This window comes from Porites lutea, chromosome 7 (assembly GCF_958299795.1).
Source record: "Porites lutea chromosome 7, jaPorLute2.1, whole genome shotgun sequence".
Classification (NCBI taxonomy): Eukaryota; Metazoa; Cnidaria; class Anthozoa; order Scleractinia; family Poritidae; genus Porites; species Porites lutea.
In genome coordinates this window covers 12,189,865-12,203,502 of record NC_133207.1, presented here as the reverse complement: position 1 = coordinate 12,203,502, position 13,638 = coordinate 12,189,865, and the positions used below count along the sequence as shown (strand labels likewise).

The following is a 13,638-nucleotide window of genomic DNA, read 5'->3' as shown; positions in this document are numbered from 1 at the left end:
TCAATGCGGGAAAACAGAGATGATCATTGGTTAAATCGCACTTAATTTTAGATGAGGAAACTTAAGCACAGGATGTTTAAACACAGCTAACCAATCAATTCTTTAGTCTGTCTTAAGCAGTTTAAGAACCTAATATGTTGTACCGCAGCCCGAAAAATTATAGCCGCGAGTTTACTGATCCTCTTGTACCGGTTTCAGATTACTGATGACAACTGGATCGCACTTTACTTCAACAAAAAGTATCTTTTTCCCAACTGTTTACAACTGAACTTTTGGTTTTTAACACGACAATCTTTAAATCAAGAGAACGCTGTATGCTTTGCTAGTTTTTCAGTTGTTTGCTTTTAAACACCAAACGGCATATTCAAAATTGACTATATTATTATACTTGTGAAATAGTCGCACAAATCCGGGTGCTTGTTATTCAATTCATGAAGGATGAAAATAAAACTTGTAATTAGGTATTCACTGTAGATCCTTTTTGTTATTTGTAGAACAGATCGTGATCTCAAAACAATAATTAATTTTATGTAATGAATAATATATGTCAACAATCAACCTGCAAATATCTAAATATCTTTTAGCACTTTACTGTCTCTGGCTGGTTGACCCGTTGACTCAGTTCTTTGGAGCTAGACGCTGATTAAGGTGACTGAGCTACCGAATTGGTCAAAATCTTTGCTTGCCGAATACGGATAGAAAATAATTCAGGCAATGGACGTTGTCTTTTGCCAGAGTGACTAATTTCCCTCACTCAAAACCTATCGCGCGATGATGAAGCCAGGCACCCTAAACAATTGTTAAAGAAAAAAATGGAAGCGATTAAAAATGTTCGCAGTGTGCATATTTTTGACTTAAAATTATTAAAGGAATTTTATTTGGTGTTTGGGATTTATTGCAAAATTCATTCGATTCGGGGAACATCTATAGGTAGTTCTAGGTAAAGGGAAAGATCATAAAAAAAAAAGATTCAGTTTACTTAGTGCTCAACTCCTACGCATCTTCACTGATTAAATGACATCGTCTCCCGAAACTGCCCAACTACCCTTCCCCTAAGTCAATATTAACACTTACTTCTTACTTAAGGCAAAATGTTGGATTAGGGGTGGGGTAGGTGGGCAGTTTCCCAGAAACCTAAATTGTTCCAAACAGTGTACGCTTGTTAGCTTTCATTCTCTTCCATCTTCTTTCGTTTACCATCATTAGTTTTCATTCTCTTTCATCTTCATTCATTTACTTCATTCATTCTCCTTCATCTTCCTTCATTTACCCCTATTAGCTTTCATTCTCCTTCATCGGCTTTCATTTACCCCCATAAGCTTTCATTTTATCTTTACTATAAAAAAAGTTACCAAGTCTGTTGTGTGAGGATCACGATGTAAAGCCTTCGGATTAAAAATGGCGCCAAAAGGACTTAGTTTCTCAGAGAGTCAAGTTCTGTTCTGTTCCGTAGGGTTTTCCCTTAGCTAACGTAATGCACTCCTTCCTTCGCGTGATAAATTGCAATGCTTAATTTTGGGGCTCACGTATTTACCCTAAATCCGTGAGCCCCAAAATTAAACATTGCAATTTTATAACGCAGAATTATAGTCATATCCTGCACGTGTATTTTGTCGGTGTTTTTTTGCTGTTCACACCCTTACAGAAACGTGATTTTGCCTTAATCATAAGGTATAAAGTTTTAAACTCCTTGATGATGTCTGTGTGATCAAGCGGAAACTGGTCAGAGAAATAAGTCAAGTTAACAAGAAACGGTCGCGTTGTTATGTGCTGCTCACTAGTGTTCATTTAAAAGACACACAAAAAAAAATAAAAAAAATAAATGAACGCAGGTAAAAGTGAATAAAAAAAGGGGGAATGAAGGAAAATGAAAGCTAATAGCGGTAAATGAGGTCCGATGAAAGGTAATGCAGGTAAAGAAGGCCGATAAAGGAGAATGGAAGCCAATGGGGGTAAATGATGGAATATGAAGGGATATGAAAGCTAATGGTGGTAGATTTCCTGAAAATACCATCGTGCTTCAGGCCTGATCGTGCCTTATATAGTGGACGCATATATGGCATTCTCACTGCCCGCCCCGCTGCCCAAGAAAGGTGTCCCATAGGCCCGGTTACTCAGCACTTACAAAAGAAAATGGCGGCTGCTGTGAACAGTCTGGTCTGCTCAAAATGTCAACTTTTCAAAGTAAGTAGAGGAAAATCCACCGAAATAAGTGGATGAAGTTAGACCTAACGTTAATGGCTATCCTTAAACTACGATATTCAATGACGTCCTCTTTTGCATTTCAAAGGGGACAGACGGCAAATTGTCGGAACTACGTTAGTCACGCAGACGTTTTTAGGAGAGTCCTTTACTCAGAGGCGAATCCAGGAATTTTTGATGGGTGGGGGGGGGGAAGGGGGGTCCAAAATTTGATTCAGAGAGGACTGTTGAACTTTTTTGTGGCAAATTACTTCTCTCCCACGCCCTAAAGTAAATATATAATATCCCTGACATTTAGTTTAGAGGCAAAATGCAGCGCCCGTTTCATTAAAAAATCGGTCAGTGTAAAACGCAGACTGCGGACTGCAGACTGCGGACCAGGGGTAAACTGCAGACTGAGTGTAAAATGCAGACTGCAGACTGAGAGTCAAACGCAGGCTGGGTGCAAAATGCAGAATAAAGATTGTAGACTTTTTTAAACATTTTTTGCTCCTTCTTCTCCAAATCGGTGAAATAGCTAGCCGGTATCAGTTACACACTTCGCTTCCTAGTCAAAGTGCATTGCACATTCGCCAGTAGGCTAAAAGAAGGCTAAAAGTAGGCTAAAAAGAATGTAATCAAATGTGACCGCTAAGTGTTTTCTTTGGATTGAGCTGGTTATCTATTGTTAATACAGTCGACTCGCAATAACTCGAACCCTTGCTGACTCAAACCTCGCACTAACTCGAACCAAAATCAATTTCCCCTGGATTTCCATCATACATTCACTGTAATTTTACCCTCGGTAACTTGAACCCTCGATAACTCGAACTCCCACTAACTCGAACCAATTTTCATTTCCCCTCAGGTCATTTCTATATAATTTTATCCTCGATAACTCGAACCATGTTTTGAACCCTTAAAAAGTTGGGAAAAAGCCGTCTACTGGCGTCCGAAACATTGAATTTTGGATTTCCTATTGACGTGTTGTGGGAGTATAGTTTACTAGTGGAGGCTTACATTGATTGTCACAGGCTAACGTGAAGAGGCTTTTCTTCTCAAAACAGTAAAACGCATGTTCTATTATTTTAGGCCATGTTTTGTTATGTTACATTCTGATTTATAATCTAGAAGTCAAGTATCTTTTAATTTTCACTTGACATTTCTACAATTTCGTGTGATTAAAATGTTCACTGTGCAGTAAAAACTGTTTTTTACCTTACTCTCGGCTATTTTCTTCAAACTCCCGATAACTTGAACCTTCTTTGGATTTCCCTTGAAGGTTTGAGTTATCAGGAGTCGGCTGTATCTATTAAACTTTGGAACGAGCCAGCTCTACAGCTTCCAAATTTTTTTGGAGTTTGACTTTTTGAGAAAGTGGAGAAATCAGTACCCAACTCGTCAGAGTGTGAGATACAGAGCAGGTCATGAAATCGTGAGACTCATGACAATGAGACTTGGCAAGTCCGATGTCCATATTATGCCATAAATTTATTAATGTTAGGTGCTAAATCTTTGAATTATCTCAACAGATGTCATTTGCTGGAAAGTTTCTTTTCCGTGGATTTTTCATGCTGCATCATAATAATTCCAGGTTAGGTGTGATAACTATACATGTTGGGATACAACAACAACAACAGCAAAACCTTTTTCTTTAGAATGAGCTAATTCTGCAAAAAGTTTTTTTCAAACAGTCAGTATAAAACATGGACTGTGGACTGCAGACCAGAGACTGCGGACTGGGTGTGAAACATGGACTGGGTATAAAATGCGAACGACGGACTATGTTTGTAAAAACTGCTAAATTGAACAACACGTGCTTGCCCATCCAATTATGCTTTCCTTCTCCATGAACATTAGGGAGAAGAGACTCCGGGACAAGCCAAAGAAATGTTTGTCTGAGAGGCAGGCACTAGGACTACCTCTGTTTTATGCTCGTCTGCTATCTGTTTCTCTCAGTTTTACATTTCTGTAGCTGTTTTAAATACATAGATAAATAAATAAATAAATCTTTAATGGCTGTCAGAATTACTATAAATCCAGTAGTTTACATTGAGGGCCCACATGGTCCATATTCCTGGTTTCATACCTAGTCCATGTTTTATACGAGTTCAGAGTGTAGTTTCTAGTCCATTTTTTATACCTAGTCCATGTTGTATACCCAGTCTGCAGATACTGACCGATTTTCAAATGTAAATTATTTTATTCTTGAGTTGATTCTAATTTTATTTAAGACCTGTTAAAGAATCTAACAGAATTAAGATTTTAGTTGGTAATTTACATTTATCAGGGCATTGTTATGATGTAAGTCCACCTAAAAATCTCATTTATAACATTGTTAGGAACATGCAATTGGATTAAGTACTTTTAAAATGTGTGTTTGAGCTGCTAGCAATATTTGCTTTCTTCAAAGTCACAGAGTTTTGTATATTGCTGGATGTCTTATCCTGGAATACACTAGAGCTTGTTTATTCAGCTTCTCTAGTTTATCTGAGTTGCTTTCAAGTCAAAAGTAGTGGGCATTAGACTAATAATAAATAGCACTTTGCAGTAATAATATCACAAATTTCTGGTCCATATGCTGTGACTCAGACATTGAACCTGACCAGTTTAAGAGTTTGTATGGGAAAGCCACGTTCACCAACAAATTTTTGTTGTCTTTGAAGATTTTTATCGTCAAAAGAAACAAAATCCAGCTTGGTTTCGATGACATATATCCTGTCAGAAAATAATCATTGTGTGCAGAGACAACATTAAACATGGAAAAAACTGTACAGATGAGTGACTAATGCCGTGTCATTACTGAGGGTAAAATTATGTTACAGGCAGTTTACTCAGAAATGTATGGAGAGGGGGGTTTCAAAGCTGTTCATAAAACGGTAAACTTGATTAAGGTGGTTGAACACAGTTTTGTGGGTGGTCAGCGCTAGCACGTGTTTCAAATTGGACAAACAAACATGGCAGCGAAAAAAGCAATGGTACACAGAAGACAATTTCTCAAAATCTACTCATTAAAATTTTGCGATATTTGGCAGAATTTTTACTTTTATCATATTTTATATAATGAGAACTTTAAATGGGAGTTGAAAAGACGAATTTTGTGTTACATTTAATAATTACAGTACAATTTATTATATTATTGATTATCTAAAAACCCGTCTGTTATAAGTTTCAAATGGTATTATAAAATAACTAAGATAGTACGCGCGCTCTGATTGGCTGAGAGGAGTGTTTGCATGAGAGTATGTAAACATGGTTGTGGCGTCAAGATGTTTTGCTTTTCACACGCTAATCACGCAAGCACAAATTTGAAAAAGTTTTCAAGTTCAAAACTCGACAAGTTTTGACTTTATTTACTCATTCCTTCGTTGGCTGAAACATGGAAAATCGTTACAAAGAAGGTGTGTCAATTTTTTTTCGCTTAAGCTGACATTTTCTGCGAGAAAAATCCATATTTTGGAAAGCATCTTTTTGCAAAACAAGAACTGATTACGCATGCAAGACTTCGTGGACAAGATTTTGCGACTGGGAAGAATTTCTCTTTTAATCAGTGCCATACAAACAGTTTTGTTTTTTTTCTCGTGAAAGTTATTTTATAAAAGCAATAGAAAACGTTTTCCTGTGTTTGCATAGCCTGATATAAACACTCGAGGCGTTGGGAGAATTCTCGACCGTTATGCAAACCCTCGACTTCATCTCGGGTTTGCATAACTGTCTCGAATTCTCCCAACCCCTCTCGTGTTTATATCAGGCTATGCAAACACGGAACACGTTTTCTATTGCTTAAATGATTAATAATAGTATTATAGTAAGCTGTGTGCAAGTTTATGGGAAAATCTAATGAGCAAATTTTATGTAAACTGAGCGAAAGTGAAATTTAAAGGTTGTATTCAATCGTACAAGTTGCCATGGAAACTACAAAATTGTCAAATTTTACCTGTCAATAAAAATCTTTCATCAGTATATTTTTCACTTGCCAAGTTTCAGCTTGTGAGCTGCAACCTTTTCTTGACATGATTTGGCGAATGACATATACTCACAAGCTGCCAAAACAGTGTTCAGTTCAAGTTTATGGTAGCATAAACTGTTGTTAATAAACCTGAGAATGATGCCCTATTGTTTTGTAGGCAAATGTTGCTCAATTTTTTTTTCGAGTGCTAATGTTACATGCTACTTAGTACTATAGGATGTAAATAAAATACTATATGGTACCTACCTGGCCACACAGCAACAGAACAAACTTAAAACTGTATACAATTCTCGGTTTGTGCTATTGTTGGTGTGCTTTTCAGCTCAGAAATTCTGCCACAGACTTGGGAGAGGCACAAACAAACTCTTTTTCCTCTTTTAAAGCAAATTCGGTTTTGGAGTATTACACAGCCAGAAATAATGATACATGTATGTCATGTTTTAGTGCATAGAGTGCTATCTGACCAAGACAGAGCTTGGGATCTAATTTCAGTAGCCTTCTTTGACCAGGTTGCTTTATTTTCTGATGTTAACCGTTTATCTGAGTTACTTGGACCAGGTTTTAGTACCATAGGTTTTGCTCCCTATGGTACTAATGCCTTTTATATGTCAAAACAAAGCTCAATTATTGCGAATTTTGTGAACAATTTTCATGTTGGAAACGCATGTTGCTCATACAAAGCCTTTGAGCAGAATGCAAAGTTGGTCTGAGTCACTTCGGGGTTGTAAGGTGACAAAACCTATTTTTAGTGCAAAGCGCTATAAGAGCTTGAGTGAAGATTATAATACTGTATATCACTCACATGCGAGCTTGATTCTAGTTATGTTTGGTTAACAGACTATTCTCACGGATACTTCCTCTGATGTGTTGGCAGAAATCAGGTACAAAAAATAATGATTACACATGTTTAAACTCACCATCCAGGCACTTATCAAAAGTAGTTGTTGCAAAAATAAAAGAGAGTGCATTCAAGTATTTTGGACCTACTCTCAGGTGCAGTCACACCCTGTTGTTATGGACACTGAAGGGACAATAAAAAGTGACCGTATACTTTGTAAATAAGGTGTCTGGAGTGTATTAAGCAGGTCATATTATTTAAAGGAGCTGTAAAACATATCTTCACATCAATTGAATTCCAAACATAATGGTCCTGGTTTGTTTTTAAGACTATAATTATTTCAGCACTGAAACTGTTCCCCGACATCTGTTTCTGGCCAACATTTTCAAGTTTTAATGCTATCTTGCACAAATCACCAAAACTTCTATCATTAGTGTTCCCTGATGAAATTTGTTTGACATGATTGTTTTTCTTACAGCTACAACTCTACAGGAGCATTTTGTGTAGGGTTAAAGGCACTGAATAATGAATTAACAAAAAACAGCAATATCCTCGTGACACAGCACCTTTAAGTCCAAAATAATCTTGTATTTGAACTAAATACAAAAGAAATAATTACCAGGACATTAGTATTGTCAAGTTAAACATAGTTAACTTGGCCCTCACAAGGTCATCATTGCATGGGTCAACTGCGTCTGTAGAAACACTTCATGTTCTCTGCATAACTTGTTTGATGCCAAAATAGTCTTACATTGACGTCTACAATTTTGAACATCACTATGAAAACGTGGTGATTTTGGAAAGTGCTGTAATGGTACACAATTATTATTAAATGGTTTCTCCTTTCTTATAGAATTACTTTTGCAAACATTTTCATCCTCAATTTGTCTCATTTCCCAGAAATAACTTGTGCAAAAACCTATCCATTTCACAATCGATCAGCAACAATGGATCCCCCCTCTCCAAGGGAAAGCACAGCCCCCCCTCTCACCTCCAGACAGTGTTCTTCTTTGATGTTTGGATAGTTAATAAAAATTATGTTGGGAATATCATTTGGCATAATATTCTTGATCAAACAAGGTTTTTAGCTTGAGTTACTGTATGCCACTACACTTATTCTACAACATTGTGCTGTGGAGACAGGAGAGGGGGACTCCATTTGTAAAAGTGACTAGTTGAGAAAAGACATGAAACATTTTCAGGCCACTTTCAAGCTCTGAGCTGCATACTAGCCACAGATATGGGCAGTTATTACTTGTAAAGTTTCTTCATTGTTTGGTGAAAGAAACACATTGTTTTGTTATGCAAGACCATGATGTGTTACCAAGGAAACCACCAGGAAGGTGCATAAAGCAGAATGTTTAATGTGATTTCTGCCAAATAAAGTGAAAACTGTAAAGAAAATGTTAACAGTATGTTCCCCCCCCCAAAAAAATAAAGTCACAGGTAAATAGCGCACATTTGAAAATTAAAGAAATATCACATGGCGTTTTTGCACGGATTCCTTCAATCCATCCTATCCAGTGTATTGTCATGTAGCACAGTCGCCAGAAGGTTTTTTTAACTTCTTGTAAAACTAAAGGCTCATTACAGGAGACAGCTGAAAATGACTTGCCTGCCCTGGTGAAGTTAACACTCTATGAGAATCTCTTGATCGGGCTAGAAACAGGTGTCCATTGTCCACATAAATGGGTGTTAAGCAGGTGTCCGTACAATGGGGTTCCATTGTATTTGGTTAATGACATTAGATGTAAACTTGCCTGTGATACACTGTAAAGTTTCTCAGATGAACAGTAGATTCTCTAAAATAATTCAAGGCAAAACTGAAAGTTTGCGAGATTGTAATAATAATTCCACATCAAATAAAACATGATGATGCAGTATGTTGTGTTTTCAGATGTGCCTTACAAGTTATCACCACAAGTAGCAGCCATTAACAACTGTAAGCTGGCAACATTAGCAGAAATTGAGGTAATTAGGAAAGTGATTTTTAAAAAATTTATTCAATTATGTAGCTTGACAGACATTATAATATTATTGACTTGGGCAAACTATGTAACTGGATTCATAGTATTGCTGATAAATAAATATTCTAATCTGAGTAACCGAGGGCAATGCCTTACTTTGTGCTGTTTTCACCTTTCTCCCCTCATGTCAGTCCCATACAGCAGTTGTGGATCCAGGGGAGGGGCCTGGGCTTCCCCCATTATTTTTAGCCCAAACTGAGGCCCAAAGGGCAGAAAATTTTTTTTGAGATCCAGGCCCTCCCTTGTCTGAGGGTCTGGACCCACCACTGTACAGTATCTATGGCAGGTGTCCATCATTATAAATTAATTTTATTGGATGCCAGATTACCTTTTTCCACCAACTCAGGCTGTTAAAATACACTTAATTATTAATCTCCAGTGTTAATTAACCACTGCTAGTTTCTGGTTATTCATCTTTTTAGCCACTGTTCTTTATTCTCAGAACTCCGGGAGAACCCTTAAGAACCTCAGACTTACTTCAATTACCTCTTCACTAGTTTAACTGTTGATCAACCTCATCTTGTGTATTAAATTTAATGGTTAGCATTGTAGTGTTGTTTAAACATGTTCCCAACTTTCATGATCAGCCCAAGCTTTGCATGCTGTAACTTATTGCTATTTTTATTGTTCTTGCTATGTTTGTAGAGTAAACAATTCCTTAAACGCTACTTGACCTATTTTAATTTGCTGATCAAGTTGGAGGGCTTGGATAGTGCAGTTCTTGATAACTTCTGTCAGTTTGTGGTTAGTGCAAGCAGAATGATGGATCTAAAAGTAACAAAAAAGTAAGTGGGAAATTATTTCAAATCTTGAGAACAAGCTGTACAGCAACAGTGAAATAGACAAAAGCCCTTTTTTCCTTTGAGTGATGACAAATTATTCAATGAGGGCATGTTGGATAAGATGGTAGATAGCCATTGAGGTGCACAGTGCCAAGTTGGCTATAATCATCCAGTATCCAACAAGTGTGAGTGGAAACATTGTTTTAATAAAAATGCCCACAAAAATGATGATAGTGTCTTCCTGGCTTTTTTTGAAAGGTTAACATGACTTGGTTTTCAGATCCTAAAATTAATACATGTATGCTGTGGAAAGTTTAAGTGACAGGGTTTGTACAGGTCATGGAAAACCTGAAAGTAATGGAAAATTAAAGTTATGTTTGGTAGATAAGTCACTCTCTGCAGGTTGTCAAAGCAACGAAGTATTAAAATAGAGACAAGTAACAATTTTATTAAATAGGGTGAACAGCACTAGTTTAGTGGACTCCTTATTTGAACACCAGATCTAGAGTTTCATGTCTTTTGAAATCAGTTACCGTTGGTAAAAAATACCCTAAAACAACAATGGGTTTGAAAATTTTCGAAAGTGCCAGGTATTCCAAAGGTCATGGAACACTGGAAAGTTATGGAATTTGAAGAGCTGAAAAGAGTACAAAATAATGCTGAGTGAGTGCTTTTTTATGAGATGCTGCCGCCCAAGGAAAAGAGACCAATATTGAATACTCAAACACGCACCATTCCTGACAGCAAAACTTTTCACTTCTGTTCTTTTTTCCTTATTCCTATTTTAATATTTTGTTTTATATTATACAATTCAGGAGTAATTAGTGACTACATTATGTATGTTTATTAGTCTTGCTTGCGTAAGCAGTGAGACTCATAAAATCTTTATTTAGGACACAAAAGGGGTTTTGGGGTCCCAGGCGTTCCTAGTGGAGACTGGGAATAAGAATCGTTGCATGACTGAAGCCACACCTGTTTTGCGAAGAAAGCTTAGGAAAGATTAATAAATGCGATTTAGAGCTTATCTGGAACGGGTCGGTCCACGAGTTATATCGCTCTAAGTCAGTGAAACAAGTGAACACTTCAGTGGTCAAAAAAAAAAAAGAAGAATCTTATTTAGCAAAGGTAATTTAACTGGCCGGTTGTTGTAAACTTTTATTATGCAAATGAATATTGTGATGAGCTTGCAGGCTATTTTCTGGCGATGATTGAAATCACCTGCCATGTTCTCATTACGTTTTTGATCTCTGGCAATGATGTAATTTCTCTCCTTTTTATTCAATCAATTTTCTTATGATTTATTTCTTACATTTGTAAAGCACGCTGAGATTATGTATACTATTTTTAGTATTAATGTTATTGTCTCTTTTGTCACAGTCTTTGCTGGTGTTCTTTTTGTACATCAGCCAGGCGCAAACCATGCACCTGGAGCATCAGTCACTCAAGTCAATCATTCTGTTCGTACACTAAGCACCTTTATTATTATCATTATTATTATTATTATAGACGCAGACGTATCTCTGGCTGTCACTAGCACACGTACTAAATCAATTCTGAAACAAAATAATATTAATCATCAAATACGATATAAAAAGGAAACATCCTGAAGAATACTTGACTGTCAATAAAGTGATGAGTAAAAACCCTTAGTGAGTAAATCCAGTTTCGTCTAAAATTAATCGCTTCCTCATTTCTTATCTAATCTCCAGGCAAGCAAGACTTAACGCCGATATTAAGAACGTTCTTGTCATTAATATAAGTTGACCATCATATTAAATCCGAGAAGTGTGATGCCCTCTGTGCTTTGAATGTCATGACCATTGATTGTGTTGCTTATTACATTTTGTGGTTCAATCATTACTTTATCAGGAAGGTTGACTGGAACAGTAGCTTGCAAACGCAAATGGATTAAATGGATATTACTAAAACAGCAGGGTCTGGAAGCCGCCATAATAAGATTCTGTACATCAGATCAAAGCCTTGGTAGCTTCACCCTCAAGCCTATTGATCAACACACTATAGCCAGGCTTACATAAAGAGGGAATTATTGGAAACTTTTTTGTGGATGAATTTGGGAGTTACATTTGGAGGGGGTTATTATTTTAGTAATCTGAGGGTACATGTACATGTACACCTACTTGTACTTCGAGGGTTTACCTCGGTATAAGAACCTGTGAACTTTTTCTTTGTTTTCCTATTGTGTTCACTTCTTTGTCTTCTTTATTTTTACCCTTGAGCCTTACAGGTCCTTACACCGAGGATGAGCCTCCTTCGAAGATTAACAATGTGAAAAGCATTCCTGTGTGGTTTTAAAAGGAATGTTACTAAAACGGGGAACAGGGAACAGAAAAATGAAACATGGGAACAAAACAAAGAATTAAAAATGAAGTCACTGATAGGGCTAGGTTTTAGCTAAAGTTTGGTTCCCAGTTTCCAGTGCTCGTTGCTCATTCCTCCCTCCCTGTTTCCTGTTTTAGTAACTTCCTCAAGGAGATGCAGGGAAGGGTTGAAAAAATTGGAAAAGTTTCATCAAATCATAATCTTGGGTTGTTTGGAAAAAAACATAAGTATTTTTAATGTGGATAAAATCAGTTATTAGTGCAAAATATTGATGATACAGTGTATACATGTGGTATGGAATGTTTTAAATTTAGATTCAACCTTGCAACTGAGACCTTTAGTCAGACACTGGCCCATCCTCCAGACACTTACAAAAAACACAAAGAAACATATCAGTTTAAAAGACATGGAAGAATGATTGAGGTTAGTACACAAGGCTTAGTAAAAAGGATTAGTAACCCATTTTACCAAAAATTGCTTTTCAAAGCTACCTGTAGTTTAGTCTTATTCTGGTTCCACTTTTAGTCTCCTTCACAGCTGCTCAAGCTGAAGTCATGCAACACTCCCCCCCCCCCCCCCCCCATGCACTGAAATTGGTTCAAATGATCTTATTCCTGTGTAGAATTTCAATATGCATAAAAGTTGTCTATGACCATTAAAACTGATAATGTCACAGGTGATTACAGGTAGCTGAACTACAAATGTCTTGCTGTTTTTTTGTTGTTGTTGTTCTTGTTGTTGCAGATTGGTGAGGTTCCTGTTGAGAAGTCAGACATCTTTGTTCAATACTTGCGTGACAATGTTCCAGTAGGCGTGACAGTTCAACTAGAACTGGTAGGGAATGGATTTATACTTTCCTTTCACTGAACACTCAATCTCAGTGCTTCAATAAATGTACCTAAGCCTTTGAGTTATTAATTAAATGGTCATGCATGGTAGGGGCTTTTTTAGTACATTGTTTCTGATCTCATACATACAGCTGTAATGCTTTTCATCCACAGAAAAAATGGCAAGATTACGTGTGTCCCCCGGATCCACGTTACTTGGAAGAAAAAAGACTTCAATATGAGAGGATGAAAGAAAGAAAACGAAAGAAACAAGAAACATAAAAATCATTTTTAACACCTTTAACGTAGATGCGGAATAACTTATGGAGTAAACTAGTTACACGACAGGAAAAAATGGATCTGATTGCCAGTACTAAGAGTGTAACTTATACCAAATAAACTATTGAATGACCAGCAACACATTAGGGCCATTTATACGAGGAAGACGCGTCTTAAATAAGACGCGAAGTGTACCATTTATACGAGCATGTCTTATCTAATAAGATGCGTCTTAGCTATAAGCCGCGTCTAAAAGACGCGTCTTATGTAAGATGCGTCTTATTTTTCCTCGTATAAATGGCCCTAATGTTCTTATCTTTTCCAAGTATCCAGTAGAAAATGCATTCCAAAGGAGACAATGGTGAAATTATACACCATCGCTGACTGAAAGAAC

The 13,638-nt window shown here is 36.9% G+C and overlaps 1 protein-coding gene across 2 annotated transcripts; it reads left to right on the top strand.

Annotated features, from left to right (window-relative positions):
* Positions 1–2,096: 2,096 nt before the first annotated feature.
* Positions 2,097–13,624, top strand: LOC140942658 (small ribosomal subunit protein uS10m-like). Of its 2 annotated transcripts, none has more exons than XM_073391605.1 (8): positions 2,097–2,184; positions 3,714–3,775; positions 6,989–7,032; positions 8,887–8,960; positions 9,662–9,801; positions 12,453–12,561; positions 12,883–12,972; positions 13,571–13,624. In XM_073391605.1, exons 1-8 carry the CDS (start codon positions 2,134–2,136, stop codon positions 13,607–13,609), a joined length of 609 nt encoding a protein of 202 aa, XP_073247706.1. In that variant the 5' UTR covers positions 2,097–2,133; the 3' UTR covers positions 13,610–13,624. The 2 variants fall into 2 exon arrangements, with proteins under 2 accessions (XP_073247706.1, XP_073247705.1); XM_073391604.1 differs by lacking the exon at positions 13,571–13,624 and adding an exon at positions 13,140–13,408.
* Positions 13,625–13,638: the final 14 nt, after the last annotated feature.